Genomic DNA, 27,812 nt, shown 5'->3' on the forward strand with positions numbered 1-27,812 from the left:
AAAGGTTAGTCTTCCTTGGAATAGAGTTGTTTGTGTGTGTGTGAGGGAGGCTGCGATGGCCCGCCCTCTGAGCTTCCACAGAACTGGAAGGACAAGAGCAGTCATGTCAGGGGAACGACTTTAAGAGCACCTGAGCCGAGCAGGCATTCACCAGAAGCTTCACCTTTAGCAGTAAGAGCAGCGCTTCATCCATCCTGCAGGTAAGTGTTGCCCTAGAAGACATCTTAATATAAAAATTATTATTTAAGTTGAATATGAACTTAGGTATTCTCTGAAAAGTCCCTGTGTTGGATATTTAACGTGCTGTCTTGCAATAACATGGTTTTGTCATTCTGTGTGTGCAGCAGGTCGTCCTTGAGACCCTCGTCTTCCACGTCATCCTCCACATCTACACCGAGGTTACACCATGTTCAACAGTGACGTGCTCCAATGTGTCATTTGCTGCCATGACTTCTCCCGCAACAAACGAATCCCACGAGTCCTCCACTGCCAACACACCTTCTGCACCCTGTGTCTGCACAAACTGTCCAAGGACAAGTCAAACATCCTGACCATCTCCTGCCCTCTGTGCCGCTGGATCACGTGCACCCCGGCCTGCATGACCTTGTCCAAGGCCCTGTACGTCAACACAGAAGTCTGGAGCCAGATCACCGAGGACGTGCAGCAGGAATGGGAGGATCGCTCGGTGGATTTGAACGACACAAAGACACAACCCGAGTTGAAGCTGTAAGTACACATGTGCCCCAGTGGTCTGGTTTTCACTTCTTTGAGGGGTAACTATAAATATCCCAAACTAACATCAACAAATCTCTTTTGTTGCCTACAGCTCGGATTCAAGGCGGTCAGTCATCATGTCTGCGCTCAATAAGATGCTGATCTTTTTGAAGGGCTACTGACACTTCAGGAGCACCTCTTCTATTATTGTGTTGAACTTGACGGAGCTGATAATGAGCCTCATTGAGTCTTGCTCTCAGTGAACACAACAGACACGTCCGTGTGACCTGTGAGAATCCAAGACCTGAACTGAAGTTTGGTTTGTGTTTTTATTTTTTTATTTTTTTATTTTTTGCATTCATGAACCTGGAAGAAGAAGCACTGCCTGTGAGTAAACATGCTTGAATTTGTTGTAAGATATAGTAGTTTTTTTTTAACTATTTTTATTATCTATGTTATATAATTATAATCTGTGGAATATCAGTAAATCAATGCTAATTAGATGCTAATTTGTTTCCAGAGCTGATTAGAATGTGGAGAACTCATTCTGATACAAAGAACATATTTCAGTGGCTATAAGGTCTCAGTGTTAGGGCCATATTGAAGGAAAGGTCATAACATTAAGAGGATGAAGTTGGAATTTAATGAGAAAGTTAGGAAATGAGCAGCTGGGAAAACTGTTTTTCTGAGTTTCACTCCTGGATCCAAAATCTGGAACAATCTTCCAGTGAGATTATGAAAACTCTTTGAATATCACACAGATGTAACTCACCATCACCAAATATTTCCTCCTCCACAAAAGATTTTAATTTAAAAATGTATAAAAAGTAGAACTGAACTAGATGCTGCACATTCTTCATTGAATGCAACAAGCCGATCATCTGATATTCCCCTCTAACATGAAACGAAGCCTAGAAATACGATTGTATTCTTGTGATATATATTGTGACATTAATATATCAGAAGATTTGTATTTTTGTATTTTGTTATAGATATTACTGGTTTCTACCACATTTAATTAATGTTTTGTATCTATGTTGTGTGAAATAAAACCCTATTCTCAAATTCTGAGATTGTGTTACCTTTTACTTGACGTTTATACTCTTGTAATATGAGATACAGCAATTCTGTAAATATTACACAATATATTAACTCATTTTCTAAATATTTACCTGTGTTTAGTATTTAATCAAATATTCTTGTTTCCCTTTGTGTGGTGTTTTAGTGTCTATGCACCTGCTCTGATAGGCTGGTGACCTCAGGGTGAACCACACATCTTGCTTAATATGTCAGCTGTTACAGTTTTTTATAACCGCTATGACCCGTTTGTCAGAACCTTAAACACTTTTTCAAAAATTTTAACGCACATCACCTGAAACACACAATTCCCCAAACAGTTAATTTCATGCTCAAAATCACGCAGTGTAACTAAACACAGACACACACTTCCAAAATACAATAATACACTAACACAATTCACACACGTTGTCTTCCAGCAGAAACATTTAGTCAGTCACAGCACAGTGTCATAAAAAACTGATGGAATAACACAAACTGAATCACTTTGCATGTGTCAAATCTACTGTTTTCCTTTTTCTTTTACAATCAACAGATTATAGTATTGATCGTACATGTAAATTAATGTTTGTGATGATGATCTTCATTTTTCATTTGTTGGGCATGAATTTTGTTCCTTTTTTTGTACAACACAAAAAGTGAACGACCCATGTCAGAGCAGCTTTGCAGAATGTTTATGAAAGAAGAAGACAGTAAATGACAGGATTTGCAGTAAACACTTTACTGTATTGCAAATGAAAATGACTTACAGTAGAGTAAAGAGGGAAAAAAATCAGCAAAAAATGTAGCTGTCATTCATTACTGTATTGTCAAATACACAAAAAGAAAAAGGAGCAGAAGAAATCACTGTAAAAGAGGAAGATAAAAAAGTTAATCTGCTCGGTCGTCAGCATTGGGCCACATATTTTCATAGACATCACATGTCTTCTCTGGCCAGGCATCTTGGGAAGTATCTTTTTGCAAGCCTTATCCAGCCCTGGCCGTTGTCAGCTGTGATGTCCTGGCATGCAGCAGCCATTGCATCCAGGAGGGACATTTGGTCAAGTGGATGGTGATCGAACACTTTCCACCTCCAGGCTGAAAAAAACTCCTCTATTGGGTTGAGGAAAAGGGACATCATTCTGGGATGAGCATCAAACCGAGCTGTGACTGCATGTACATGGTGGAATGCCATATTGTCCCAGGTGATCACATATGTTAGCAAGTTAGCCCCCAACTCACCCTGCCCCCTTTCCGCCTCAGGTACCAGTCTATCATACAGCTCTTCTAAAAACTGGAGAAGGCATTCGGTGTTGTAGGGGCCAATTTGACTTTTATGCAGGAGCACACCATTGTTAGATATTGCTGCACACATGGTGATGTTGGCTCCTCTCTGGCCTAGCACAGCAACCGTGGCTCTTTTACCAATGATGTTTCTGCCCCGCCTATGTTTTTTGGCCAAGTTGAAGCCAGCCTCATCAATGTATATTATGTTATGTGGGACTTGATTGGTCTCCAACTCCATGACTCTCTGTGAGCAATCAAACAAAATGTATGTAAATGATTTAGAGTACTTTACGTATATAGGGTCATAGTAGTTTACTGCAAAACACACAATTAGTACAGTGTATTTTGGATTTACAGTAATAACCTCACCTGGACATATTGGTGACGGAGTTCCTTGACGCGAACACTGTTCCTTTCAAAAGGGACTTTATAAAGTTGCTTCATCAGGACTCTGTGTTTAGCCAGGGTCCGAGAAATAGATGTAAGGCTGATTGCTCTGATGTTTTCAAAGACAAGGTTGTCTTGTAAAATATTGGCCCGAATTTCTTTCAGTTTTATTTCATTGTTAGCAATCACCATGTTGACAATGGCAAGCTCCTGTTCTTCATTTAGAAGCCTGCCCCTGCCCCTGAAGGACGTAAACGTTGAACCCTTAGAGGAACAAAGTCATATATTACTGTAGGGGCCAGAAGAATACAGTAACTGTAATTCATGTTACACTGTTCAGTAGGAAAGGCCCTACAATACAGTGAATACTGTAATCTACCTGTTTGTTGTTGGAAAAATTCGGACAATGGATGCCACTGTGCTCCGGCTGAGATTTGGCTGCACACGTTCTCCAGCCTCTCTATGTGACAACCCATGGTTGATGACATGGTCGATGATGGTAGCTCGTATTTCACCTGTCACCCTAGCTCTGGCCATTCTTTAAACCCCACCATGCATTCTAACTCTCCCTCTACCTCTAGGCATTTTTCTCACTTGTTTTTTTCATGTCCTCCACCTTATCCCTTGTCTTATCTTTTGTTCTTTATACAGGTGATGTGATTGGTGATGTGTTTGAAAAAAGCCCAGCACCTGAGCTGGGTGAGACGGGAATCAGCTGTGATCAATGTAGTCTTCAATCCATTAGTTTTGAACATGAGGTTTTGTGTTTTGACAAACCATGTGAAAGCAATTGAAAATTCACCAGTTAACATCTACTGTTTTGGTCTTGTTTGAGCTTGTGTGTAAAAGGAGTTAAAACTCATTCTAAATGTGTAAAATGTGTGTATTTTGTGTCAAAAGAAGAAGAATTGTGTTAATTGTATAGCCCACACAGGCTGATGTTGTGGTAAATGTGTGAAGAGTTTTGAAAAAGCATTAAAAGTATTGAACAACGGGTCATAGCGGTTGAAAAAAACTTTAAATGAATATGTTAAACTAACTCTTTGATAATGAAAGCTTCAGGTTTTGGTTTAAGAACCCTGGATGTTTAAAGTTACACTTATTCATATGGATGACTAACATCAAACCTTTCTCAGCAGTTTCACTTCAGAGTAGTGAGGGAAAGTAAATCGATTCACGATATTAAAGAGACCTGTTTGAATTTATGGTTATTTTATTGAAAACAGTGACAGTAGATTATTTGATCTGAAACCTTTTTCCCTGAATTAGTTCTACCAAAGAGCCTCTGAACTATACTATGTTAAGATGAAAGACAGTTAAATACTCAGACAGTACAACACAAAACTGGGTTTACAAAAAAAAAAAAAAAAGATTTCATAACCCACAGAGACCATCCGAGCACTCACACCCTCGAGCTAAACACGTGGTGGCAGGAAATCTGTTCTGAAATCAGACGAGACCAACAGTGACTGTATCGGGAAAAACATTTCTGTCATTGTACAGCAGTGTGGGTGGTTTGTTAAAACAATAGCGAGCATTTCTAAAGTGTCATGGGGAGAAAACAGGACAAAAATTCAGCCCAACCATAATAATATACATAATATATATATATATATATAAAAGCTGTTAAAACTGGCCATATATCAATTGTAATAATGAGCAGGTCCTACGCAATCAGATTCACAGATAATAGAATTTTTTTTCAGTCCACATGTAACTTGATTTTTAATAATTCAAGGAAAAGAGGAAAATGGGTAAATGTTCTCTCTATTTTTTAACTGTTTAAAACAAAAAGCTTTTCACGTCATTCTTTAGGATAGTGATTCCACTCCTCTGTACTTCATAAATACATTCAGCACTCAGTTGATGCAGTTTAAAAAGAAATAAAACAGACATGATTAATCCTGTCTAAACAAGGTCACTACATTAACAGACTATCACATGTGCACTTAAATTAACATGTATCCATCACAGTTTTTACCACTTTTCTCTTATTCCACATCACGGATGTTCCTCTTCCTACCTCACACCGACAAAACATAATTTAATTAACATAGTAAAAGACATTTGTGAGTAAACATACATGGGTAAAAGGTACAGTCATGATTATATTTGTTAAAAACATAGGGCCTCGCTGATTAGTGTGACAACTTTATAACGGTGCTCGTGACGTTCCTCGTCAGCCTCATCAGACAGACGTCTAAAAGCTCGCCTAAAGTGTCGTTGCAGCTTGTGACAGGAGTTAAATCTCTCTTCACACTCAACCTCAAGATGCACAGGTGTAAAATACAGTTACCGATGCCAGACGTGTACATCGGGATACGATGGGGATAAAATATGGGCTAAAAAACTATCCTGGAAGGGAAGACTAACTGATACGATATCAGATAATACCAAAGAACATCTCAAAAACACTCAAACAGCCCACAGCTGCAGGGGGGGGGTCTGCCTGGTGGACAAAAGCAGCTAACAAATAAGTGATTGACAGTTACTCTATTAGAAACACAGTTTAAATGTCCCTTTGTGGTAGTTTGACAGGAAGTTGATTTGTTTTCTTTGTTCAAAGTGTGTGTGTGTGTTTTGTGTGTGTCTCCCTATAGGTAAGGGTACTGTGTGAGTCGCCTGGGACTCAGCTGGTAGGCACTGTAAGCCTCAGCCCGGGGCGTCACGCTAACGTAGGGAGAACCAGTGGCGAACTGATGCTGGTAGGCTGTGGGGAGGCCGTGCAGCAGACTACTGACGGAATCCCTGCGACTGGCCGAGTCTCTCCTGGAGGAAGAGGATGAGGTGTATGTTGCTGCATAGGTGGAGGGGGAGTGTCCGTGGCTGCTGTGACCACGGCCAAGCAGCTGCTCCATGGCCTGAGAAGCTGAGGAGAGAGCGGTGGAGGCCGGGTAAGTGTACAGACTCGGGCCGGAGGCAGACGTCAGGGCCGAGACTTCTGGGAAGTTGTAGTGGGAAGCCGAGATGGCGGGAGCGAACGACTGCTGGCGACGCAAAGATGAGTCACTGTGCGAAACCCCAGAGCGCACCTGAGATGACGAAACCACTGGCTGAACCTGAGGAAAGATCACAAGGCAGAACACGTTAAGAGATTTCCCAATACCAGCATCGGAAATACCTCAGACAGAAGAGAGTTCACAAATCAATGTAGCAATCCAATACCACATCATTCAAGTACTGTAGTTTCACATTCACACACAGAAAATTGTAATTGTCTTTTCCCATAAATAACCTCTTCAGTTGTGCGGTTCTGCCACTGGCAATGTTTATAGTATGACGAACACACAGTGATTTACGGCGGTGCAGTGTTAGGCAGAGCTAGCTGAAATGTCAGCAAGTCAATTTTACCACAAGTAAAACAGCAACATGGGAATTATGCAGGACTTCAGTTTGGAGGGGTGTTGCACCAGTGTTAGAAATTATAACACTAACAATCTCTTTGAGGAGCCATCACACAACAGAGCACGAGGAGTTCTCCTGAGCCAGGCCACGCCACAATTATCCTCCAAACAGGGTCGGTAGCGTACGGCTGTTTAAATATCTTAAGTTATTTATTTAAATGCACTGATTTCTGATCAGTATTTCATTTCAGCTGACATACAAAGTCCAGGTACTATAAAGGGTCCACTTTATGTGAAGCGTTTCAAGAGTAAAGGTAGAATATACTGTTACTGGTGTATTCTTTAAAACAAAATCAAGAACAAAAAAATGACGAATACAAAAAAAAAAAATCCTCATGACTGCAAATAAAATGATTCAGTAAAAATAAAATAGAAGCTCCAGATTTTTTAATTTATGAGCACAACGGTGAGAAGATATTTAAGGTCCTGTTTTCGGTGAGTCAGTGTTATCAGCAGGTGTCGTCTCAGCTAAGATGTGCTGGTGCTGACACAGTTTGGCAGAAACAACCACTTCATAAATATTCAACAGTTTGTTTCACGTCATTGACAGACTCTGCCGCCATTACAATGTTTGTCCAGCAGAGGGCACTATGGGACTCTTTTTCTAGGACATTCTCATGACTTTATTTTCTGTCACAATAAAAAATGTCCAGAATCTAGAAGTTCTTTCTTTAAAAATATGGTTTGAGTTAAAAAAACAAAAGCAGTGGTTTAGTGTCCTACAGACTTCAACATCATTCTTTTTGGAGATAAATCGGGCAACTTATGACCTGCGGTTGTGTCGACTATCATTTCCAATGACAAAGATTTTTGACATCCTTCAGTTTGGACACAGATATTTAGACTTCATTTTTATGACCGATATTCTCACTGATTTGAGGCTGTGATGAAGATAATAAAGAGTTTAAATCCTTTTCCATCCCATGGTTACCCGCTCCCTGTGTCAGACATGCAGAAGTAACTCTGGCAACATGTCACAACACAGAAAACCAAGTGCAATGTTTGCATGCTTTTCTCTTTAGAGCCAGAATATAGACGTATGCTTTTCATCCACAATGTTTTCAAGACATGTGACTGGGGAAATGCATCATGAAACACTCGTGGGAAAAGTCAAACAAGCATTGTTGTTTGATGGCGCTCTTAGCCTTCGAAAACGTTTAAAACAGAATTTCAGACAATGGCTGACGATCTAAGCGAGGAGAGTGATATTGAAGCAGATAACAGCAGCGCTTCATTGATGAAATGAATGAAACAGATTCAGATGTGTTGAACAGGGCTCAGTCAGTGAGAGACATGTTTTAGCAGGAGGAAGAAGGGGGGTGTATCTGCAATGTTGACGGCTTTGCTTTTTTTCCCCTCTAAAGTTCATGAACAAAAAAACAATGATTGACAATGAAAGCCATATGTTGAAGTTATCAAATGTTTTGCATTTCTATTTGTCTTTGTACTTCAGAGGATAAGAAGATTTTTGTAAAAGCTGGCAACTCTGTCAGCTTGTCAAAACCCTCAGGCTGGAGGTGGTTAGGTTTAAGATAAGAGTTATTAAGCAACAACACAACAGAAGCCTCACCTGGCTGAGGTTGAGGGGGTGTGACTGGCTCGGCACCACCCCATGATACTCCATCCCCTCCCCTGAACTGCACGGTTGTCGGTTGGATCTCTTCGGCTTGATGTAGTTCACTGAGGATTAGAAGTTGTATGTAATATACGATGTGCTGCTTTTTCATCCAAAATATACATTTTATCGATAGCTCACAAATTACACTCACCAGTCTCTGTGCGTCCACGTGAGGCCGCTCCTCTCTCTGAGCCCTGGGTTTTGACAGACGGAGCCACCACTGCCAGAGACTTGACTTGGCGTGATGACGCGCTGTTCGTTGGGTTAAGTGTGCGGGGCAGAGGAGTCAGGGGGCTGGCTGTAGACGAGTCAGAGTCGTGCACCGTCACACAGCTAATGACGTTAGTACGCTGGCTCAGACCAACGCTGTGTGAGAAAGAGAACATTGTTATTACACAGATCATATAAAGAAATTGATCTGGCCTGTTAGCAGAATATATGTCATCATAGTGTGAGGACATAGAATCGTTTTTAAGGATTCCAATTATCGCCCTGCCGCAGCTAAGATGGAAGATGTGAGGTGCCAATTGGAGAATTAGCAGATAATCTAATATCTAAGGCAGATATCCAGAGGAGGGGTGAAGCGAGTACCGTTTTTACAATTAGAAAAATTCCAGACAACTAGAATTACACTGTGAAATGTACATTATCATTACAACCACGGTTGATCACAGTACAAACTGTCCAGCATCAACCACAGTGAGCAACAGTGTCCCACACACAGGAGCGCTGGAACAGCATGCAACGTGGGTTTGTTATGTGCATGTGTTAAGTTTACTTTGTGTTTGTTTGATTTGCTGAAGAATTCACGAGACACATATTTAAACACATTAAAGTCCAACATCAACCACAGTCAGCAAAGATGAGAGTGCAGCATGTGTAGTGTGTAGTAAGAACAGAGCAGGTGGAGGCTCTAACAGCAGGAGAACTGTTAGTAATCTCTGGCCATAGCCAACAAATGCTAACGTCCCCACACTGCATGCGTTTAACAAATGCTGATAATTTGCCCAATGGGGTGGATGTCTGCACTTATCGGGACAAGTTGTCAACCGTTGATAAATAATGAAAATACTATCACAATTTGTATTGATAATATATATGTAAAAATAGAATTAGGTGAAATGATTATAGCTTGAGTAATATTTTTCTCACCTGGCAGGATGGAACTTGCGCTCATCTTCAGTGTCGGTGTCACTGTGAATAGTGATAATGCTGACTGCTGGGCTGGGTGTGTCAGAGATGATGATTGGCTGGGACAATGTGGCCCTGGAACTGGGTGGGGTAATACCATTGCTGCTGAGCATTGATGCTGTGGATAGACCCCTACAAAACAGAAATAATGAGGGAAGTGTAACTTTGGTTGAGATAACACATAAAAATGAGAAATTTTGTTTTAACAGTTCAATATATTTGTTCATCATTATAAACTTTACATTAAAAACTACAGGGCTGTACCAACCTGTTTCTGTTCTCTCCACGTCTGGCTTTCACTTTCTTCCTCTCCTGCTGACTCCTGGCTTGGGTTGAGCTCCTGTTACGTTCAAAGATCAGTCTAGTTAGTGATGACACAACTGAAGATATGGTAGATATTCTGAGTGCCACTGTAAAACACTGACTGACCTCCAGCTTTGTCCCTGTTGTGTGGCAGCATCTGAGTGAAGTGTTTCGAGGGGAGATTCTGCGATGTTCGTCTGGTGAGCAGAGCTGTGGATGGCCACGCCTGGGACCTGCTGCCATGATGATGGTATGAGGATCTGTTGGGTGCCAGTGGGCCAGGCCTGCTGAGAAAAAACAACAGAGACTCACAATTCAGAACATACAAAATCAAGGATCGGCTCATGAACCGATAATCTGATTTCTGGAATGGGCCGCACAAACTGAGCCATGCTGAGAAACAAATTCCATAACTGAAGAGGCAAAAACAATGGGCAATCTCTTCTACAAGCAAAAGCATAAAGCTAAGATAAGCGAGCAACCTTTCCCAAGCCATTCTCTTATTATAGCATAGCCCTATAACAAATTCACAAGAGGATATCATGCAAAGCACAGACAATGAAACAGTGTCAACAGTCAGATCAGGTATAAAGACAAGTATTCAAAGAACCATGGTGCCTGTTAAAGAAGAAACACGTAGAGATTAGTTTAGTTCACTGATGCATAACAGTCTGTTGATAAGCTGTCTTGGGAAAAAGGCATGCCACATGTTCTGGGGCTGAAACAAAAAGATGTGTGTCAGAGTCGAGCTGTGGAGTATGGTTTTAGTGAGCTCTGTAGCTGCAACCTCCTCTGCTGAAATCAAGGATGGACAGGACAAGAGAAGCTGCAAGCAAAGCGCAGACAAACTCAGCAGCACATGCGCTCCATGCCGTCAGCACACCTATGGGGAGAGACTGTTGGGGGGGGGGGCAGTGTGTGAAGGGGAGAGAGGGGGGAAGTGGTGGCATCAGGACTGGAAAGACTGTGAATCTAAATTCTGATCGTGAGTCACATGGGTGAATTTAAAAACATGAACACCATGCGAACAATGGTGATCAATAAAGACCAGAAAATGCTATTAGATTAATAGTTAGCACTCATCAGCCATGATTCTGACAACCACGTGTGAGGAGGGAGAATGTAGAAATATGATGCATCAAATAAAGACTATCCACACACGACGTGTGGCACAGAGGGAGAGGAAAAATTGTGAACAAATGAAAAGAAAATGGAAAGTGGGGGCAGGAGAGAGATGGCATTGTTAGTGGTAGAGCGAGAGTGCATATGCATGTCTTCCTTCAGGGAGGTCATCATTGCTTTACCAGCACTGTGGCTGTGTGCTCCAGGAGGGTGGGCCGACCCACCCCGGTGCCCAGCCCGAGGGGCAGAGAATACTGGGGGGCTATGCCTGCTGAGGGTGGGTGGAGAGTGGCCACCATCAGGGGTGTGCAGGAACCCTGGAGGGGGGAGGGAGGGGAGGATAGGGGAGGGCAGTGTTAGGGTTGGATGAAAAGTTATGTCCTTCAAGGCTGAATCTCATGTCGATGAAGGGACGAAGCAGATAAAACCAGCTGCACACTCGTACCACTGGCCATCTGGACAACTAACCTCCGTCGGTTCCAGCAACCATTTCTAAATTTAGCAAACAGAAATTAACTAGCTTTTTGTGCCAGATGAGTCTCCCACACTGCACATCTGGCCTTCATCCCAGAGAGGAGACTGGGAATAAGAGAGGCCTGGCAGTCACGTTTTGGAAGCAAATCCAAGGCAAGATGCAGTCAGCATGAACACAAACAACAAAAACAGAATCATTTAAGCCACAACCTTCTGTCATTTCAAACATCAGTTGTATAAATGCATTAAAATAGCCAACATCTCCACTGAGAGTAAACCAATTATTTTCTTCACAACCAAACTTGGGCTGGAAGAACAGAGATGTCACGAGAGTAGAACCCCAACAGGAAGACTCTGGATGAGCTCATTGCATCCATGGATAAGCGAACTTGGACACCCCCGCTGTCAGCTCGGTGCTAGTGACATGGTATCATTCATAGATTTTTACAGCAGCCTTGAGTTTAGGTTACTTATTGATGGAAGACGTGTTCCTGTGCACTGTGTCAAGTGTGAGGAATTGCTGCAAATGAAATGACAGTTAAACAATCCTGAAAATAGATAAACCTAATGTGACAAATCTACAGAAACCTTTATCACATCTCAACAACATTCACTCTCATCCTACCAGAGATGTGCAAATGATGCAGGGTTACTCAACACATGTTTCACACTTGGGTCCAATTCATTTGGTTTTAATTGTCTCTCTGGTTGTCATTGTTAGCCCAGCCTCCAGTCTCAAGAGTAGCCCCATGCATTATATAAAAAAGTGTTACACAGTATAATGGTGAAAATAGTTTCACTCTGTCTCCATTTGTCAACACACCCTCTCTTTCATAAATCATGCACATACTCTTTGCTCATCTTTCTATATCCTTTCCCTCACTCTCTATCTTTAACATTTAAATGTCAGTATAATTGTATTCATTTCTCTTTCTGAGAGATATGCTACTTCACTGAGCCAAATCCAGAGGTCAAACACCCACATGCTGACTCCATCAGACTGTCAAGGTGTCTTTTCAACAATTTCACTGGTTCGGTCTGATCAGGATTTACAGGTTATTTACCTGTGTCAACATTAAGTAGGAAAATTAGCTTGTTAGGTCTGTAGGTGGTATTCATTAAAACTGTTTACAGACTATGGACAATGTAAGGCTCATGTAACTCTCAGGTCAAAGCTCTACTGTAAGCAAAAATTGTAAGTGCAATAATTCTTTTTTGCCAACGAGTCCATCATATCAAGTCATATCTGCCATTGTAATGACAGATCACCCGCAATGAACATGACAGGAAAAAAGTTGTGTCTTTTTGGAACAAGAACCCTGCATTCTTTACAAACTTACCTGTGTGAGCATACTTGGCTGGATCTGCAGCGACTGAGCAGATTGGTTCTGAGGTACTATAGGTACAGAGTTCTCCATCCTGACAGGGAAACCGGAACTCTTATTGGATGGTTGTAGCCCTGGAAATGGACAATGCCACAGAAACAATGTCAGTAAAACATGTCACACAGTATGTTTGCATGCACAGCAGGTATCCCGTAATGATAGGTGTGTAAGTATTAGTTATAGAAACCAGGATATGTTCATTGCGCACATTTTCATAGCAAGCATGGAGTCCAACAGTCATTGTGCATCCGATGCACATGATAGCAAACTGTGCGCATGTTCAAAGGAAAACACCCCACTCCATTGTTGATACAGTTTAAATGTTATGACATTTTCAAATCACAGCCGTGTTCTGCCTTCAAACATGCCCATAATGATGCCCTGTGTTGTTCTGCGTGGTTCCAGTCTGGATGCAACTGTATGCGCTACCTTGAATAGTGGAGGGTGGGCAGACGATGAGAGTCTGCTGGAAGGGTTCTGTCTGGCTACACAGCCCAGCAGGACGCGTTGGAATCGGCACACTCTGTTGAGCCAGCCCGGGAATGTTTATGGTCGCCTGCTGGTACAGAGCTGGCTGGTAGTTCAGCAAAGGCACCGCTCCCCCGGCTGAAGGCACCTGTTAGAGAAACACCACCGCTTAATACTGGAGGAGTTACAGGTCCCTAAACAAATGTAAGAATTTATGGTGAGGATTTGAGTCGTACCTGGTTATGCTGGTTGAGTTGGCTACTGAAGGTAACGGTGAGGTTGCCCGCTGCAGCACTGGGGACGGCACTGGTGGAGTACAAGGATTTGCCACTTTCATAGGAGCTCCGGCGCTTGCAGATCTCCATGTTCTGGAAGCATGACTTCACACTGGAAAGGAAAGAGGGACAGTGTCACAATGATTAGATTTCAATTAACACTCACCTAAATCAATATGTGTCAGCTCACTACACACTTACTGGGAGCTGTGGGGATAATCCATGAGGTGGCTCATTGTGACAAAGGGATGACCCAGAGTTTTTGTGGGTGTGATTCTTTTGTCTGCATCCAGTCGGAGCATCCGCTTCAAGAGATCTATAAACTCTCGTCTATCAGCTTTCTCAGCCAACATGTCTGTCCCCTCCAAATGAGATGACAGGTTAACCTGGAATTCACAAAATTACACCCAAATGGGTCAAACAAACAATATCAGATATTTCCTGATATGTGCATTTGAGTTCCCACTCCCAACAAAAATAAATAAACTGTATGACTGGTGTGTGAAGTGCACTGTATTAAGTATAATGTGAAAATGTGCCATCTGTACCTGCATCATGTCATCCAGACAGTTGAAGATATACTTCCTGGCCTCCTTGGACTTGATGCCCATCTCCATTTCATGCTCTGCTGGGGTCTGGGAAAATAAATCATTTCTATTGATCTTTCTAGGCCATAATCTTGACATAATAAACAATTTTCAGATGGCAGAAAAAAGCACGTAAAGTCTGATTAACAGTATTTTATATGTGGCTTTATTCACCTTCAGCTTCCACAGTGGGTAGCTGGAGTCAGGGCCTCGGTTGAAGAAGCGGCTGGTCTTAGTGCCAGCACTCAGTAATAACTCTGCTGGAAGGCCTTGAGTCTGGGAGATGTATCGAATCTGTAAAAAACAGCAAATTCTATCAATAAGACTATGATAAACTTATTAAATGATTAACTTCAATACCTATGTAATGTGTGGTCATGCTTAGTCGTCTGGAACACTTCAACATCCATTGGTGTAAAATGAGTTTTTGTACAGTACTCCCATGGCCTGCGACACACTAAGCTCTCACTGTCTTAAGGCCTTTATACATGAGAAAAATAAATAACAGGAATATACTTTTATATTGAGCTCAGTTTTCAGAGAGAAAAAACTTTAGTATCATTCAGGGGTGATCTTTTCCATATTCTCCTCCTCACTCGATAAAAGAAGATTCTACAAGGGACAGAGTTCCACTATCTCATATGGGAGCTAAGTAGGTCTTCACGGTATTAGGAAAACATGTAATATGCGATGACCTTGTTTAATATCTACGAAATGAACTGCGATTAATAAACAAAGGCTGAAGTATATGGTGTTTAAGTCAAGTTTGAACCGTGAAAAGCCAAACAGAGCACGGCCCGCCATCTCCCCTGGCTATCCATACATTCATTAAGTTTACAAACTCTTGTTTTTTACCCTTTGTGACAGGTGTCCAATCCCACTGTTCGAAGTGTGAGTATGTGTGTGTGAGTGAAAGAGAGAGCAGGACAGCCTGATGAATGCGTGCACTGCTCTGACAGATTTAACTTATTCAGAAAAGTATTGACCTTTTGTGATGGACAATGTTGATATTAATATTATAAATAAACTAAGCAATACTTTATATAATCAACAACTCATAGTGATGAATTTGACCTGGACAAACTTGATTACTAGAAGTTTCCACAGTAGAATTTAGTCTGGAGCGAAATTTGATGGGGCCGCTTCGTTATTTTCTGTCCTACCTCTATTCTCTTCTTCTGACAATGATTCAATGATGGAAAAACCTCAATGATCTGAATATCTTCAGTCTTTTGCGATACATATATTGTGCATTGACGATGTATATACATTTTCTATACATCGTGTAGCCCTAGAGCTAAGGCTTCACCACATCCTGAATCCAGAGATACTTAAGGATGTCAGTGGGAGAGATTGGGGTCCTGCAGGGAGATGCTAGAGCTATATCTGAGGAAGTCTGGCAGTCCGAAGTAAGTTGTTGTATAGTTTTTTAGTGTGCAATGATAGGCTGATGTCTTTATTCGCCATGCAATCTCTTTGTGTGATATTTACGTTTAAGTAGTAGCATATTGATTCACCGACCTGGTCATACTCAGAGGCTCCAGGGTAGAGAGGCCAACCCAGAAACAGTTCAGCTATCACACAGCCTAAAGACCACATGTCAATGGCCTCACAGAATGGCAATCCCAAAATGATCTCTGGAGCCCTAGAAAGCAAACAACAAAAGATAACAGGACTAGAACCTAAGAATGCTAATAAGATTTCAAGGAAAGATGTATTTAGGTCAACAAAGCACAGTTGGATGCCACTAACCTGTAGTAGCGGGACTGTAAGTAGGTGGAGCAAACAGCCTTGGACACATGACTTGCTGAGCCAAAGTCAATGACCTTCACCTTGTAGGGCTGTCTGAGGGGGTCGACCAGCATGATGTTCTCAGGCTTTAGGTCTGCGTGAATCAGACCCAGGCTCTTCAACTTCATTAGTGCTGTAGCCACCTAAACATACAAACAAATAGAATAAAACTTCGGAATTGTAATCATATCAACAACAAAGTAGCAGTAAGGATATGACTGGTAATTACATAATGACTAAAGAAATAAAAATGTGTGTCATAGCATTTTGCCAACCTGCTGTAGGATGGGTCTGATGTGGCGTAGGGGGAGTGGACTGAACTTGCTGTGCTTGAGAAAATCATACAGGTTCTGCTCCAGCATCTCAAACACCAGGCAGGTGTGGCCCTTATGTTGGAAGCATTCATACGAACGCACAAAGTTATACTCATCTGCGTTCTCTGCACTCAGTCGGTTCAGGATGCCGACCTATAAAAGAGAGAGAAACATGTGACTTGCTAATACATGCTGGTAAACACATATAATCAATCAATCAATCAAGATTTATTTATATAGCACCTTACAACAACCAAGGGTTGACCAAAGTGCTTCACAATACGAAAGCAAATCAAACATACACAAACAACAAACACAAGACAAGAACAACAGTTTCAGTTAAAGGCTAGATCAAACAAGTATGTTTTTAGCTTGGTTTTGAACAGAGGCAGGTCAGTGGTGGTGCGTAGCTCAGAGGGCAGTGCATTCCAAAGTTTGGGACCTACTACTGCAAATGATCGGTCACCCCAATGTTTGCTCCTGGATCGGGGGACCTATAGCAGGTGCTGACCAGCAAAGCGGAGAGCTCTGCCGGGTTGGTGGAGCTTCAGGGTTTCGCTTATGTAGGTGGGTGCAAGGCCATTTATTGCATTGAAGACGAATAATATAGTTTTAAACTGGATCCTAAATTGGAGAGGTAGCCAGTGAAGGGAGTAAAGTATAGGTGTGATGTGATCATGTTTACGGGTGTTAGTTAGGAGCCTGGCAGCAGCATTTTGTACCAGTTGTAGGCGGTGGAGAGATGCTTGGCTAAGTCCAATGTACAGTGTATTGCAATAATCCAGCCTTGCTCTAATATAACACCATGAAATATAAGAAGGAAGCAAGTTTTGGAAAATGTGAAACTAAATGAAATAACAGTTGCGGAGGTTTCTGCATTAACACATGTAAACACCACACAATTATCCTATTCTTACAATGTAAGGGATTTTTTCCAACACAAATTGAGGGGAACACATTGTTGATAAACTGGTTTTAGATGTAGCGAAAAATAATTAACAGTATATTTATGGATATTTTTCTATATAAATAAATCAGGACTCAAGCCAACAACGGGGTTTAAGAATGATAAATGAATTACTCGGAATATTTCACATTCAAGGCAGGAAACAAATATTACCTCAATTTGGCCCTGACGAGCATACGAAGGATGGTTTTTGAGGATCTTGATTGCCACAATCTCATTGGTGCCCCTCTTCCAACATTTGGCTACTTGTCCAAACGTGCCTCTTCCTAGGAACTCCAGCACTTCATAGCTACAGGACACTGAGCAGAGGATCTCATGTTGCACCAACTGATAATCTCCTTCGCCATTGGAGCTACTGCTTTTAGTGGTTGGAGCTGAGTGGGGTATCGACTGGCCTGTGCCCCCTCCTCCACCGCCGCCTGTACGGGTGGAGTAAGTTGCAGCAGGAGCTGAGAGCTCCTCTAATATTTGGACACTGCCACACCCACTCCCACTGCCTTCATTGGCCTCCTCCATTTTTCTCTTCTGCCCGTGCCGGTGCCCCCTCGTTTCAGAGGATGTCTCCGCATGAGCATAAGAGGAGGATGTTGCCTGCTCAGTGACACGTCGACTGGAACCACGTGGAAGACTGCCAGTGCTGTCAGCTGCCCGCACCACCACTTGACCCCTGGAGCCAGGAGCTGCAGGGGGGAAGACCAGGGATGGTGCGAAGGGTGGCACAGCCATTGCAGGTGCAAAGGTGTATGCTGACTGGCCTGCTATGGAGCTGTAGGCTTCAGTGGTGGATACATCCCAAACATTGCTCTCCACCTTCAGCTTCTTCACGCGGCAAAAGGCACTGGAGGAGATGGAGGGGGGGGAGAAGACCTGCAGCTGAGAGCTCATAGCTGAAAAGATAGGGATGAAAATTTCATTCTAAAAATTATGAAAATATTTGTAGCAATAATACAATTATAAATAAACCTTAAAATCAATGTTAGTATATCACATTGCTGCAAACATTCAGTTTAAATACAATAGCCCATTTAAATAAATGCGGAATAAACATGAGACCACTAAGCAGAGGCCCAAAGATCAACAGTTTGTTTCAAACAAGTTCTCCCCACTTGACAGACACACCCACTACGAAACAAAGGTTTTCCCTTTTGAGAAACCTGAAGTTCAAAGTTGAACTCATTCTTGGAGCTATAGCCTCTGCTGGCAAATAATATGTTTAATATGGTAATATTATTATTCATGTTGGTGAAAAAAACCCAGTTACACATATCTGGAGTTAAAAATTTTAGGTTGACTTGGTGCGTGCATATCATAGACAATATCAGACTTTTCTCTGGGCTCTAATCTTCTAATCTGACCAGTGGTGACATGTACAACAACATTTCTGGGGAAGGCATGTTCTAATGAAAAAAAAAAACACATCTATGCTAGATGGAGCAGCTCTCATATATAAAACTTGAGAGATTTGCCAGGAAGCAAACACAAACAATAAATTAACTAAATATAATTTTCATTAAAAGCAACATTTCAGATGTACAATAAATAGGTATAGTATCTTTATATTCCCTTGCGTTTATATTGCATGTTTACCTTTTCATTACTTTTACTGATGTCTGTTCTTTATTTGTATCTTATAATACTTATGCTTGTGCACAGTAAGGATGTACTAACCCACAGCTATCTACCTCAGATTTGTGAGGTAGACGTCAGATGTCATATCTTAATTATATGACGTCTGACGTTGGCTGATATGGACTTTACTATTTTTATATCATTTTTTGGCCCTTTCAATCAGCGTGATACAACTATCCTTGAAGACTCAAAAAACAGGGAAATTAAATACGGACTATTGATTAGATATTAGTCTGCTCTCGTGGAAATCTATATTAATCAATGATATTATAACTGATCATCAAATTGGTTAATTCTGTGTTTCTGCATGGTATGCAAGAAGAATAAAGACTGTACCTGTTATATATACACATTGGATATTAGCTTGAAAAATGAGAAACAGATTATGATACATTTTCAGAAAAAATGAGTACAACTGACCCAGTTGAGACTAAGAAAGACAAATGAGAGGTGTGTATCTGGAATGCTTCAGGAAAAAGAGATGATTGGAAGCACAATGTTGACATCGATTACATTACTAGATGTGCATCTGAGCAATGTCTCAGTAGAGTTCATTGCTGCTTCTTTCTAAGAAAGACCCTTTGTACGGTGCTCGACCCCTCTTATTGTTCTGTTTGGGTGGGGTGCAGAGGGGAATGTGGGGAAGTTATGTGTTTGGGAACAGGCTGTGTTTTTCCTGATTTACAGTCCTGACATTCCGTTTCAAAGAAAAGCCATAAAACCTGATCACAAACGTGTAGCTCACATCCATTAATGCAAACACACTGCGTTCAGCTGGGACTTTAAGTGTAAAGTGGATCAGTATCTGATGGGTGTGATTCAAAAGAAACTACAGTTTCCAGGGAGGAGAAACTGAAGAGAAAGAGCAGCAGTGGTGTGTTCACTGACAGCAGGGTTTCTGTGATGGACCACGGTGAAAGCTAAGCTGCGTTAGCCGCTTTTAGTCAATATGATCACATCGCTGCCAGAAAATAGTTTCAATGTAACGTGTGGCTGTCAGTGTGCTGACCACAGACATTTCCACTCCACTGACACACACACACACAGCCAGACCAGGTCGACAAGGCGATGCTACATAGCTCGCTAATGCTAAAAAGCCGACGCTTCAACTTTCTGAAAAATATGTCGTTGAAGATTTTACCACTATCCTGAAAGAAATACACTGAAAAGACCCAGCTCGCGTAGAAAGCAACAGAAGAGGCGTCTGTGGTTGTAACATACCGGATTGGGTGAATTGCAGCGTCGAAAATCGGCTTCGTTCAAGGTTTAAATCCCACTGCAGTCTGCTGCTAGACCAGCGTTATCCGATTAGCTCCCGCTAGCTAGCTACCGTTAGCTGCTCGCTAGGCCTGCATTGTTTCTCCAGTCGGTGAGGAGCCAGGCGGCAGGAGGAGACGTCACAAACCTGAAGGAAAGCACACAGGTTGCATCGTCCCGTGGAATTTAATCCCTACGTCGTAAAAATCTGTACATATGTGGATTAAAACAGAATAAATTCTGTGCTAAAAGCGTCTGTGTGGAGGCAGCGAGAGCCACCGTTCACCGGAACAAACCACGTCCTTACACCAGCTGCGAGGCTTACGGTAGTTCCGCTCTCTACCGTAATTACCGTAGTTTCCGCAAGAGATGCACGCTAACATTGACGTTGTTTTTTATCAGGATAAAGAGAAAAAACCGCATAAAGTAGAAATATAATCAGAGTTACAACTGTAACACGATCGAGGGCTGAAGGAGCGTCTGAGACTCGTTTGGGATCGTTTTAGAAACAAAGGTTAAAAGGTAACGAAAGGTTTTACGGTAAAAAGAAAAAAGAGAAAAAAGGAACGTGACGTAATTTGGGAAAAATACACCAGTAATTTTCCGGCAGGCCTGACTCACTCACACACACACACACACACACACATTAATATGATTTATATGATTTATTATTTCAGTTAATAGTTATTCACTAGAAATTCTGTGAACACCATATCTCAGGAATGTGAAATAAGGTGGAAAAAGGTCTGGTATCCACCCCCCTGATCTGGATCCCCAACAAAATGTAGTTAGTTCTTCCCTGACCCATACCACATCCTTCCATCGTGTATCATAAAAAAGTGATCTATAAGCTCATCTTCTCTTACAATTCTTAGGGTTAGCATACATCACCATACCCTTTTCTCCACCACACTTTCTTTGGCAAAAAGAACATGGCATGTAACAACTTTGCTTTAATAAACCATGGGAGGAATAAATCAATCAAGCAAAAATAAGTTAAAGTGCAAATTTTCTTTTTATTCTGATTTCATTTTACAGCAGAAATTATGTAAAGCATTCAGAAGACATTTTCCACATATAAGGGCAATATTCAAAACACTTTGCATGGCCTCAGCAACAAAATATTCTTTTAAAAACATCAACAATTTAGTGATGCTTGTGCATGCACATTTGTTAAATAAAAAGAAAGTAAAAACTAGGCTACAAAATAAAAGAGGGATGAAAGACTGTGGTAGGCATGGAGAACACAACAGCAGGCAAGGTGGGAATAAAGCAGGAGATGAGAGAGAGAGAGAGAGAGAGAGAGAGAGAGAGAGGGAGAGAGGGTGAAAGAAGAGAAAGGCAAGGAGAGGTCAAGCCATAGATTATCTATAAGGATCTACCATTCTAGCATGCAATGTGGTGTTTGGCCACGCCCTCTCAAAACAAGGCCTGAAAGGTTATACCATTCATTTCTAAGCGGACTCATGAGAACAGAAGCCATCACTGTGCATGTTTACCAGCTGTCTACTATGGCAATATTTCTTTCTTTCTTTTTTTTTTTTAAAACTTGTTTTTTAACACTACATACTCTTTTTACAGTCACCATCCTCTCCGAAAACATGAACATATTGATGGATTTTCAGCAATCTGTGTGTTTCGTATTGTGTGTGTATGTGTGTATTTTGTGTGTGTTGACAGGCGCAAGCATTTGAAGTTGGTGTGTGTGTGTTTGTATCTGTGTATGTACACAATATATAAAGCAGTGTTTTTTAGTTGTGCTGATGTGAGAGGAGGGGCAGTTTAAGAGGGGATTGGAGTGATATTGTAGCTGAGTGCTTTTGACAGCGCCGTCCTAACCATGGCTGTCCCTCAGTGTGATGAAGATTCAGAAAACATGTGAAACACACATAATAGAGATCTTCCAATTGTAAGAATTTGAATATACTCTTCTTCCAACTTCTTTTCTTTTTTTTTTGAATTAAGATAATTGAGGTGATACATGGCCATTAGCTATTCTTGCATTAAGAATCCTTTCTATTAAGAATCTTGTGCGTTTAAGACAAGCGCATGTGTATAAATACAAACATCATATTAATTACTTTGAATTTAGTTTATATCCAAGCAAAATCCTATAAAATAAAGGATTTAGAGATTTTTTGTCCTTGTAGAAAAAGTGATGCAAGCTACAGCTAGGAAACAGGAAACAGATCGTTTGCTGTTTCAAAGTGGGGCTGGTACATCTGTGGAGGGGTTTTTTTTGTAATCAAGAGCGTGATTTGAAAGTTTGTGGATACTAAATAGTGAATGAACAACTGGAGAATCCCTAATATTGTCAAGTTTGTTCACATACACATGAGTACACAAATGTACACTGTCATCAGTGGTACAACTCTGTGTCAGCAAATATTACACTCCACATACCATCTCCCTGTTCTTCAACCCTGAGTAAAATCTAAGGGAGAGATTTAATTGTTCCCAAAGACATAAGCACAGAGAGAAAGGGTGTGGCTTTTTTGTGTCTGAATGTGTACATTTGTGTTTGACTGTATGTGTAAAATGTGTTAGTGAAAGAGACAGACACAAAGAAAGAAAGAAAGAAAGAAAGAAAGTGTGTATGACAGTTTTTTTGTTCTGGAAAACTGCTGGGTAACGCTTTCACTTTATGCTGCAAGAACGTTTTTTGAGGAAAGACAAGACAAAGCGAGTCCATGCAAGAAAAACACATCTTCTTCCCGACAGCGACACTGGGACGTTAAACAGACTCATGACAGTGCCTTTCATACATTAATTACATGGTTTTCTTCCTCTAATACTGCAAAATGCACACACAAGTGGGGCATAAAGTGATACTGTAATTACCAGTGTCTCATAAAGGAATACGTACCACCAATCAGGCCATGGGCATTCATTCATACCACCGACAAACCGGAGCTTCTAACGTAAGACTCGGATCAAGTTTAACACTGTCAAGTTCATTCTGAGCACACGATTTAGGAAAACAAACCTTTTGGAGGACATACAGTAGATATTTCCTGATATTGTCTTGCACTTTTTCTGTTATTGAGCAGGCACTTTCTAAACAGAGCTTTCCAGAAGTCCAAAGTACATGTTGAAGAGTAATGGCAGTGACAATGAGGACAAAAGGGAAATTAATCAAATGATATGTAAGAAAGTAAGGGGGGGAGACATTCTGTTTGAAGATGGAAAGCTTTGACTGGAGGCCAGGCTGGATCCGCTGTAGGTGTGATTAATGGTCTTAATAAAAGCTAGTATGTTGCTGAAGTACAACCACATTGTAAAGAATGTAGCACCCTCTTCCCTTTTTTGGGTCATCAGTCATTGCATCGATATTAAAACGCTCAACATCATCATCATTAATATAATCTTCATACTTGCATCATTATCATCTTCATCATCTATATGTAAGTCTGCCTCACACAAACTTCAGAACTTGAAGGGAGGTCTATGGTTGAGCTATTACTAGATCTCTTCTACTGTTTATTGTGTGTGTGCATGTCTGAGTGTGTGTGTGCTGCCTCTGTGGATCTTACTGATAGCTTTTGGGTGTTGGTTTCCCCAACATAATATATCGTTAGGCAAAAATAGCATTCATAATAATTGGCACTACTGGCAAAAAGGGTTTAATTTTTGCTAGCCAAGAAACAAAAGCACAAAATGTAAATGTTTTGTCTGAAAGATCATTGTTTCAGCTAACGTTGTTTTTCCCACTTATAATTCTAACATTAGATTTTTCAGTTTGCATGCTTTAACAAAATGTTCTTTTCAGTAACACTTATACTGGATACTCTTAAAGTGAAGCAGTTAAAATCCTCTCACAGTCCATAGCCACTAACATGTTCTTTTTGCTGTTTCTTTGTCTCATGCACATTACTCTGTTTTTAATATCTACATTATTTACAAGCAATACAGCCATCCTGTGTTACCCAGATCTCTGTCTTTAAGTTCTCATTATGGGAGTAAAATAATTTATAATCTTAAATACAGTCCTCTTATGAAAAAGTTTCAGGGTCCTCGTATCCCCTTACCTCGTCAGTTTATATACAGGAATATGCAATAGTCCAAAATATGGATTTGAACGCCCGTATGGGCTAATATGGGGACCAATGCCCTGTATAGGGGCAGGTATAGGACCCATGTCCTGTACAGAGCACGCATAGAGACCTCTCAGAGTCAAGAAGAAGTCAAGGCAATGGTATGTGACTCTCTCCTCAAAACCACAGTTAGGATTTAGAGGTTCACGCAAAGAACAAACTAACAGAGACATTTAACCATTGGAACATATCATATTTTACCACACAAAGGGGGAAAACCAGTCTCAAGCTAAACCACTCTTGAGCCAATTAAAGTAATAATCATATCCTTGAATAAATTAAGTAAAAAAAGCACCCAAAATAAGTCATTTGTCCTTACACAGTTCACATTACACAGGGCAAGGATAAGTTGATGAGGACATAAGTGAGACACAACTACACATAGAAATACAAAAGAAACAACACTAAAGCAGTTTGGCAAGCATGCAGGAGCTTGTAGCTCAAACACATGCATTGAATTGAACGAACACAGACACCACGTCAGGCGAGCAAAGTGCTGCCTCTGAGAACGACTCCATACAAAGTCCATGTAACAAATTAAGACATCGTTATTCAGACCCCCACCCTTTATCTAACAATGCCCCTCTTACATTCAAGTGCAGTTCCTCCCCTTTGGATCGGGTGACTGATTAATAGGTTTGTAAGCCTGTGAGTCAGAGTGGTTGGTGATATTGTGATATACGGAATCAGCAGAATGATTTGCCACTATAGCTCTTCAGGATGATGGAGAGGAGGAATAAGCGAAAAAATCTTGCATGCAAATGCAACACAGAAGTGAGTCTTTTGGTTTATGTTTTCTTATTCTTTCATGGATCACTGTTTGGATACAAAACACAACAGTGTTTTGTAAGTTTTCTGCATGTCAAAAAAGTCTCAAGCTGTTCACCACTGAATCCTTTTTCGCAATCCAGTTGCTGCCACAAACGGCAGGATGTAGTCGTCAGATGCTTCCCCCTGCGTTCTCTCATTTGACTCGCCGACTTTTCGTTGCAAAGAAACATATCCATGAAGAGTGCAAAGAATGCCATGAGGTTAATGTGATGACCTCCCAGTGAAACTGGGGAGGAGGATCAGTGGGCAGAGCCAGGTTCCTGGGCTCTACCCAGCAGTCCGTCTGTCTGAGCTGCCATGATGGACACCTATCCTGTCCTCAGTCTGTCTGGGAAAAGTTTTTTTTTCTCTCTTAAGAGAAGAGGGGAGAGAGGGTGAGAGTGAAGGAGAAAGAGAAGGAGATCAGAGGAGGAGGAGAATTTCGGTTTTAGGACTGAAAGGGAGAGAGTTTGGGAGAGATGGAAGAGAGAAGAAAGAAAAAGGAGGAGATGGAGAAGAGGGAGGGTGTATAGCTTGCTCACAGGCTGAGGGGGCTGTGTGTGGGGCCTGGCGGTGGGCTCTCAGGACCCCTGGCCTTTCTCTGCTCTCTGGCCCTGAGGAGAAACAAAACACATATTAGAGTATATGTCTGTAGCTGTACACGTTTTGGCAATGTGTTTCTTCCCCAGTTTTATAACCAAAAACCATATTCCATCCTGTTATCCTCCCACCCATCAAGGCACAAAAAGAGACCAAGCAGGCCAAGCAAGACACTTACTGTCCCCTATAGTGTCAGTCAGAACATGCCCCCAGGAAGACAGTATGCAAGAATTGCTCCTCTATCTATCTGTCACTCATGCACAAGTACCAGCATCATTCAGCACTCCTCGGAGAGAGACAGGGAGAGATAGGGAGAGAGGAGAAAGAGAGATAGAGAGAGAAAGAGAGTGCGAGAGGGAAGGATGATAATCCAGGACTTCCTCTCCCACTCCCTCAGCTGACATGCAAACAGGCATCAGCCATTGGGAGAGAGGGAGGGAGAGAGAGAAGAGAGGGAGAGAAGACTCACCCGTTTCAGAGGCCTATGGTCCATCAAGGGGCTTCACAGGAACAGTAAAACAACACCAACTATTAGCACCAATGAAGCAAGCACACATGTGGCAGTGGGCTGTAAGTGTGTGTGGGTGTTTGAGAGTGTGTGTAGCTTTTTCATGCCTCACCTGTGGCGGCATCGGAGCAGGAACCTCAGGATCTTGCGAGCAGCCTGGTTCTGTTTTTTAGTAAGGAGGCTGCTGTGGGTGAAAAAATTCATACAAGAATTAATCCTTGTGTGTGTGTGTGTGTGTGTGTATGTGTATGTGTCTTAATGTGTGTGTAGTACCTGAGGGAGTGTCTGTAGGAGCGGTAGTATTGCTGGATGAGGACCGCTGCTCGACGACTCTGCTGGAACTTCCTCTGCTCATGGAAACTCCGGAAACGACTCTGGATCAGGATGGCTGCCAGGGTCATCCTCTTATAAAGTGCATACTTAGAGAGAGAGCACAGCAGCATTTTATTTCCAAATTAATGATAAAGATAAAAAATAAGGTTTGCTCCTGTGAATCAAAAGTAAATAATTCTGAATCTACGGCACTGACCTAATCCCAATTTGAGAGTCCTTTCAAATCAAAATGTTCAAAAACTGTTCAAGAACCCAACTCAACTTCCATGAACAACATTCAAATAGTTTGATAGTATCAGGCGATTATGTATGCATATAATTATTTATACAAATAGGATCCAATGCTTGATAGTCTGTGGTAAAAGGTGTATTCATGATAAGGAATAATTCTCAACTCAACAGATGAACAGGGCATGAAGCCTTACCTGCTTGTATCGCTTATAGCAGCGTTGAATCACTGCGGCAATCTCTTTGCGTTGTTCCTGAATGGGACCCTGAGGGGAGTGACATTAGGAGTTTGTATGAATGTCATATAGCCTACGAAAAATGGTTCATGGTCATCTTAAGCTTTTTCTTTAAGACTGCAATTTATGACAGAGAAAAGGAGGTGAAGATAATGGGAACAGATGCCAGAATCAGATATCAAAAACAAAAACACAGTAGCAAAATGCATCAGTTTCGTTTACAATCCCTGAAGCACCGTTCTAAAGGAGTGGAGGTCACATATACCTTGTGTTTTCTGAGGGCGTGAAGGGCATGCCTGATGGTCTCATACAGCTCTCCCTGCTCTGCTTCAGTCATGGCTAGACAGGGCGAGTCAGTTTTCAACCTCTCCTCTTTCATAGCTGCACAGAGGAAGGAGCTCCAGTCGAAGGGGGAGGGAGGGGCGTGCTTAGCCTGAGGACTCTGCTGATCCTCTGGCCCTGAGAGAGATTTTGGTTTGGGGTTAGGAGTCTGGGGCTTGGAGTTCAGGAACCTGGAGAAAAACAAAGAGCCAAGTTAGTCAAAAAGGATTTATGCTGTTTGATGACTTACATGAAAGAAATGTTGAAAAACAAAAGCTATAGTTTTCCTCACCTCTCCACCTCACTGAGGTAACCAGACAGTAACCTGACATCGCTGCTGATCCCCAACTTCCCAGAGTCTGTTTCCACAGCCTCCTGTTTCAGCCTACCAGCTGAAGCCTCCATGATGTGATCAGCTAGCATTGTAATGTCCATCTGAAACACACACAGATC

General features: G+C 41.6%; 3 protein-coding genes across 10 annotated transcripts in view; 1 reads left to right on the plus strand and 2 right to left on the minus strand.

Moving 5' to 3' along the window:
• Positions 1–62: 62 nt before the first annotated feature.
• On the plus strand, positions 63–1,779 carry LOC109629286 (RING finger protein 208-like). The gene is made up of 3 exons (XM_069510032.1): positions 63–200; positions 348–726; positions 827–1,779. The coding sequence occupies exons 2-3, from the start codon at positions 407–409 to the stop codon at positions 894–896; spliced, it is 390 nt and encodes a 129-aa protein (XP_069366133.1). The 5' UTR covers positions 63–200; positions 348–406; the 3' UTR covers positions 897–1,779.
• Positions 1,780–4,639: 2,860 nt separating this feature from the next.
• On the minus strand, positions 4,640–20,543 carry LOC109629201 (homeodomain-interacting protein kinase 1-like). Of its 4 annotated transcripts, none has more exons than XM_020086757.2 (18): positions 20,194–20,543; positions 17,497–18,230; positions 16,338–16,529; positions 16,024–16,205; positions 15,793–15,916; positions 14,446–14,565; positions 14,233–14,319; positions 13,886–14,070; positions 13,646–13,796; positions 13,371–13,557; positions 12,897–13,015; positions 11,265–11,399; positions 10,087–10,244; positions 9,926–9,997; positions 9,619–9,789; positions 8,618–8,832; positions 8,419–8,528; positions 4,640–6,503 (listed from the first exon to the last, which is right to left on the minus strand). In XM_020086757.2, exons 2-18 carry the CDS (start codon positions 18,226–18,228, stop codon positions 6,039–6,041), a joined length of 3,405 nt encoding a protein of 1,134 aa, XP_019942316.1. In that variant the 5' UTR covers positions 18,229–18,230; positions 20,194–20,543; the 3' UTR covers positions 4,640–6,038. The 4 variants fall into 4 exon arrangements, with proteins under 4 accessions (XP_019942316.1, XP_019942315.1, XP_019942318.1 ...); XM_020086756.2 differs by having other exon boundaries at positions 10,087–10,247; XM_020086759.2 differs by lacking the exon at positions 11,265–11,399.
• Positions 20,544–21,225: 682 nt separating this feature from the next.
• LOC109629403 (calmodulin-binding transcription activator 1-like) overlaps positions 21,226–27,812 on the minus strand; it is a 54,855-nt gene continuing 48,268 nt past the window's right edge. For 2 of the 5 annotated variants that reach the window (XM_069510078.1, XM_069510052.1), the window contains 6 exons: positions 27,652–27,794; positions 27,304–27,550; positions 27,000–27,068; positions 26,515–26,660; positions 26,354–26,425; positions 21,226–25,747 (listed from right to left, as the gene is read on the minus strand). In XM_069510078.1, the coding sequence (XP_069366179.1) occupies positions 25,672–25,747; positions 26,354–26,425; positions 26,515–26,660; positions 27,000–27,068; positions 27,304–27,550; positions 27,652–27,794 (753 nt within the window). In that variant the 3' untranslated portion in view covers positions 21,226–25,671. Of the gene's footprint in view, positions 25,748–26,202; positions 26,234–26,353; positions 26,426–26,514; positions 26,661–26,999; positions 27,069–27,303; positions 27,551–27,651; positions 27,795–27,812 lie in introns of all 5 variants that reach the window. The other 3 variants (XM_069510067.1, XM_020087134.2, XM_069510055.1) reach the window with 3 other exon arrangements.

Source organism: Paralichthys olivaceus, chromosome 2 (genome assembly GCF_024713975.1).
Source record: "Paralichthys olivaceus isolate ysfri-2021 chromosome 2, ASM2471397v2, whole genome shotgun sequence".
NCBI lineage: Eukaryota > Metazoa > Chordata > Actinopteri > Pleuronectiformes > Paralichthyidae > Paralichthys > Paralichthys olivaceus.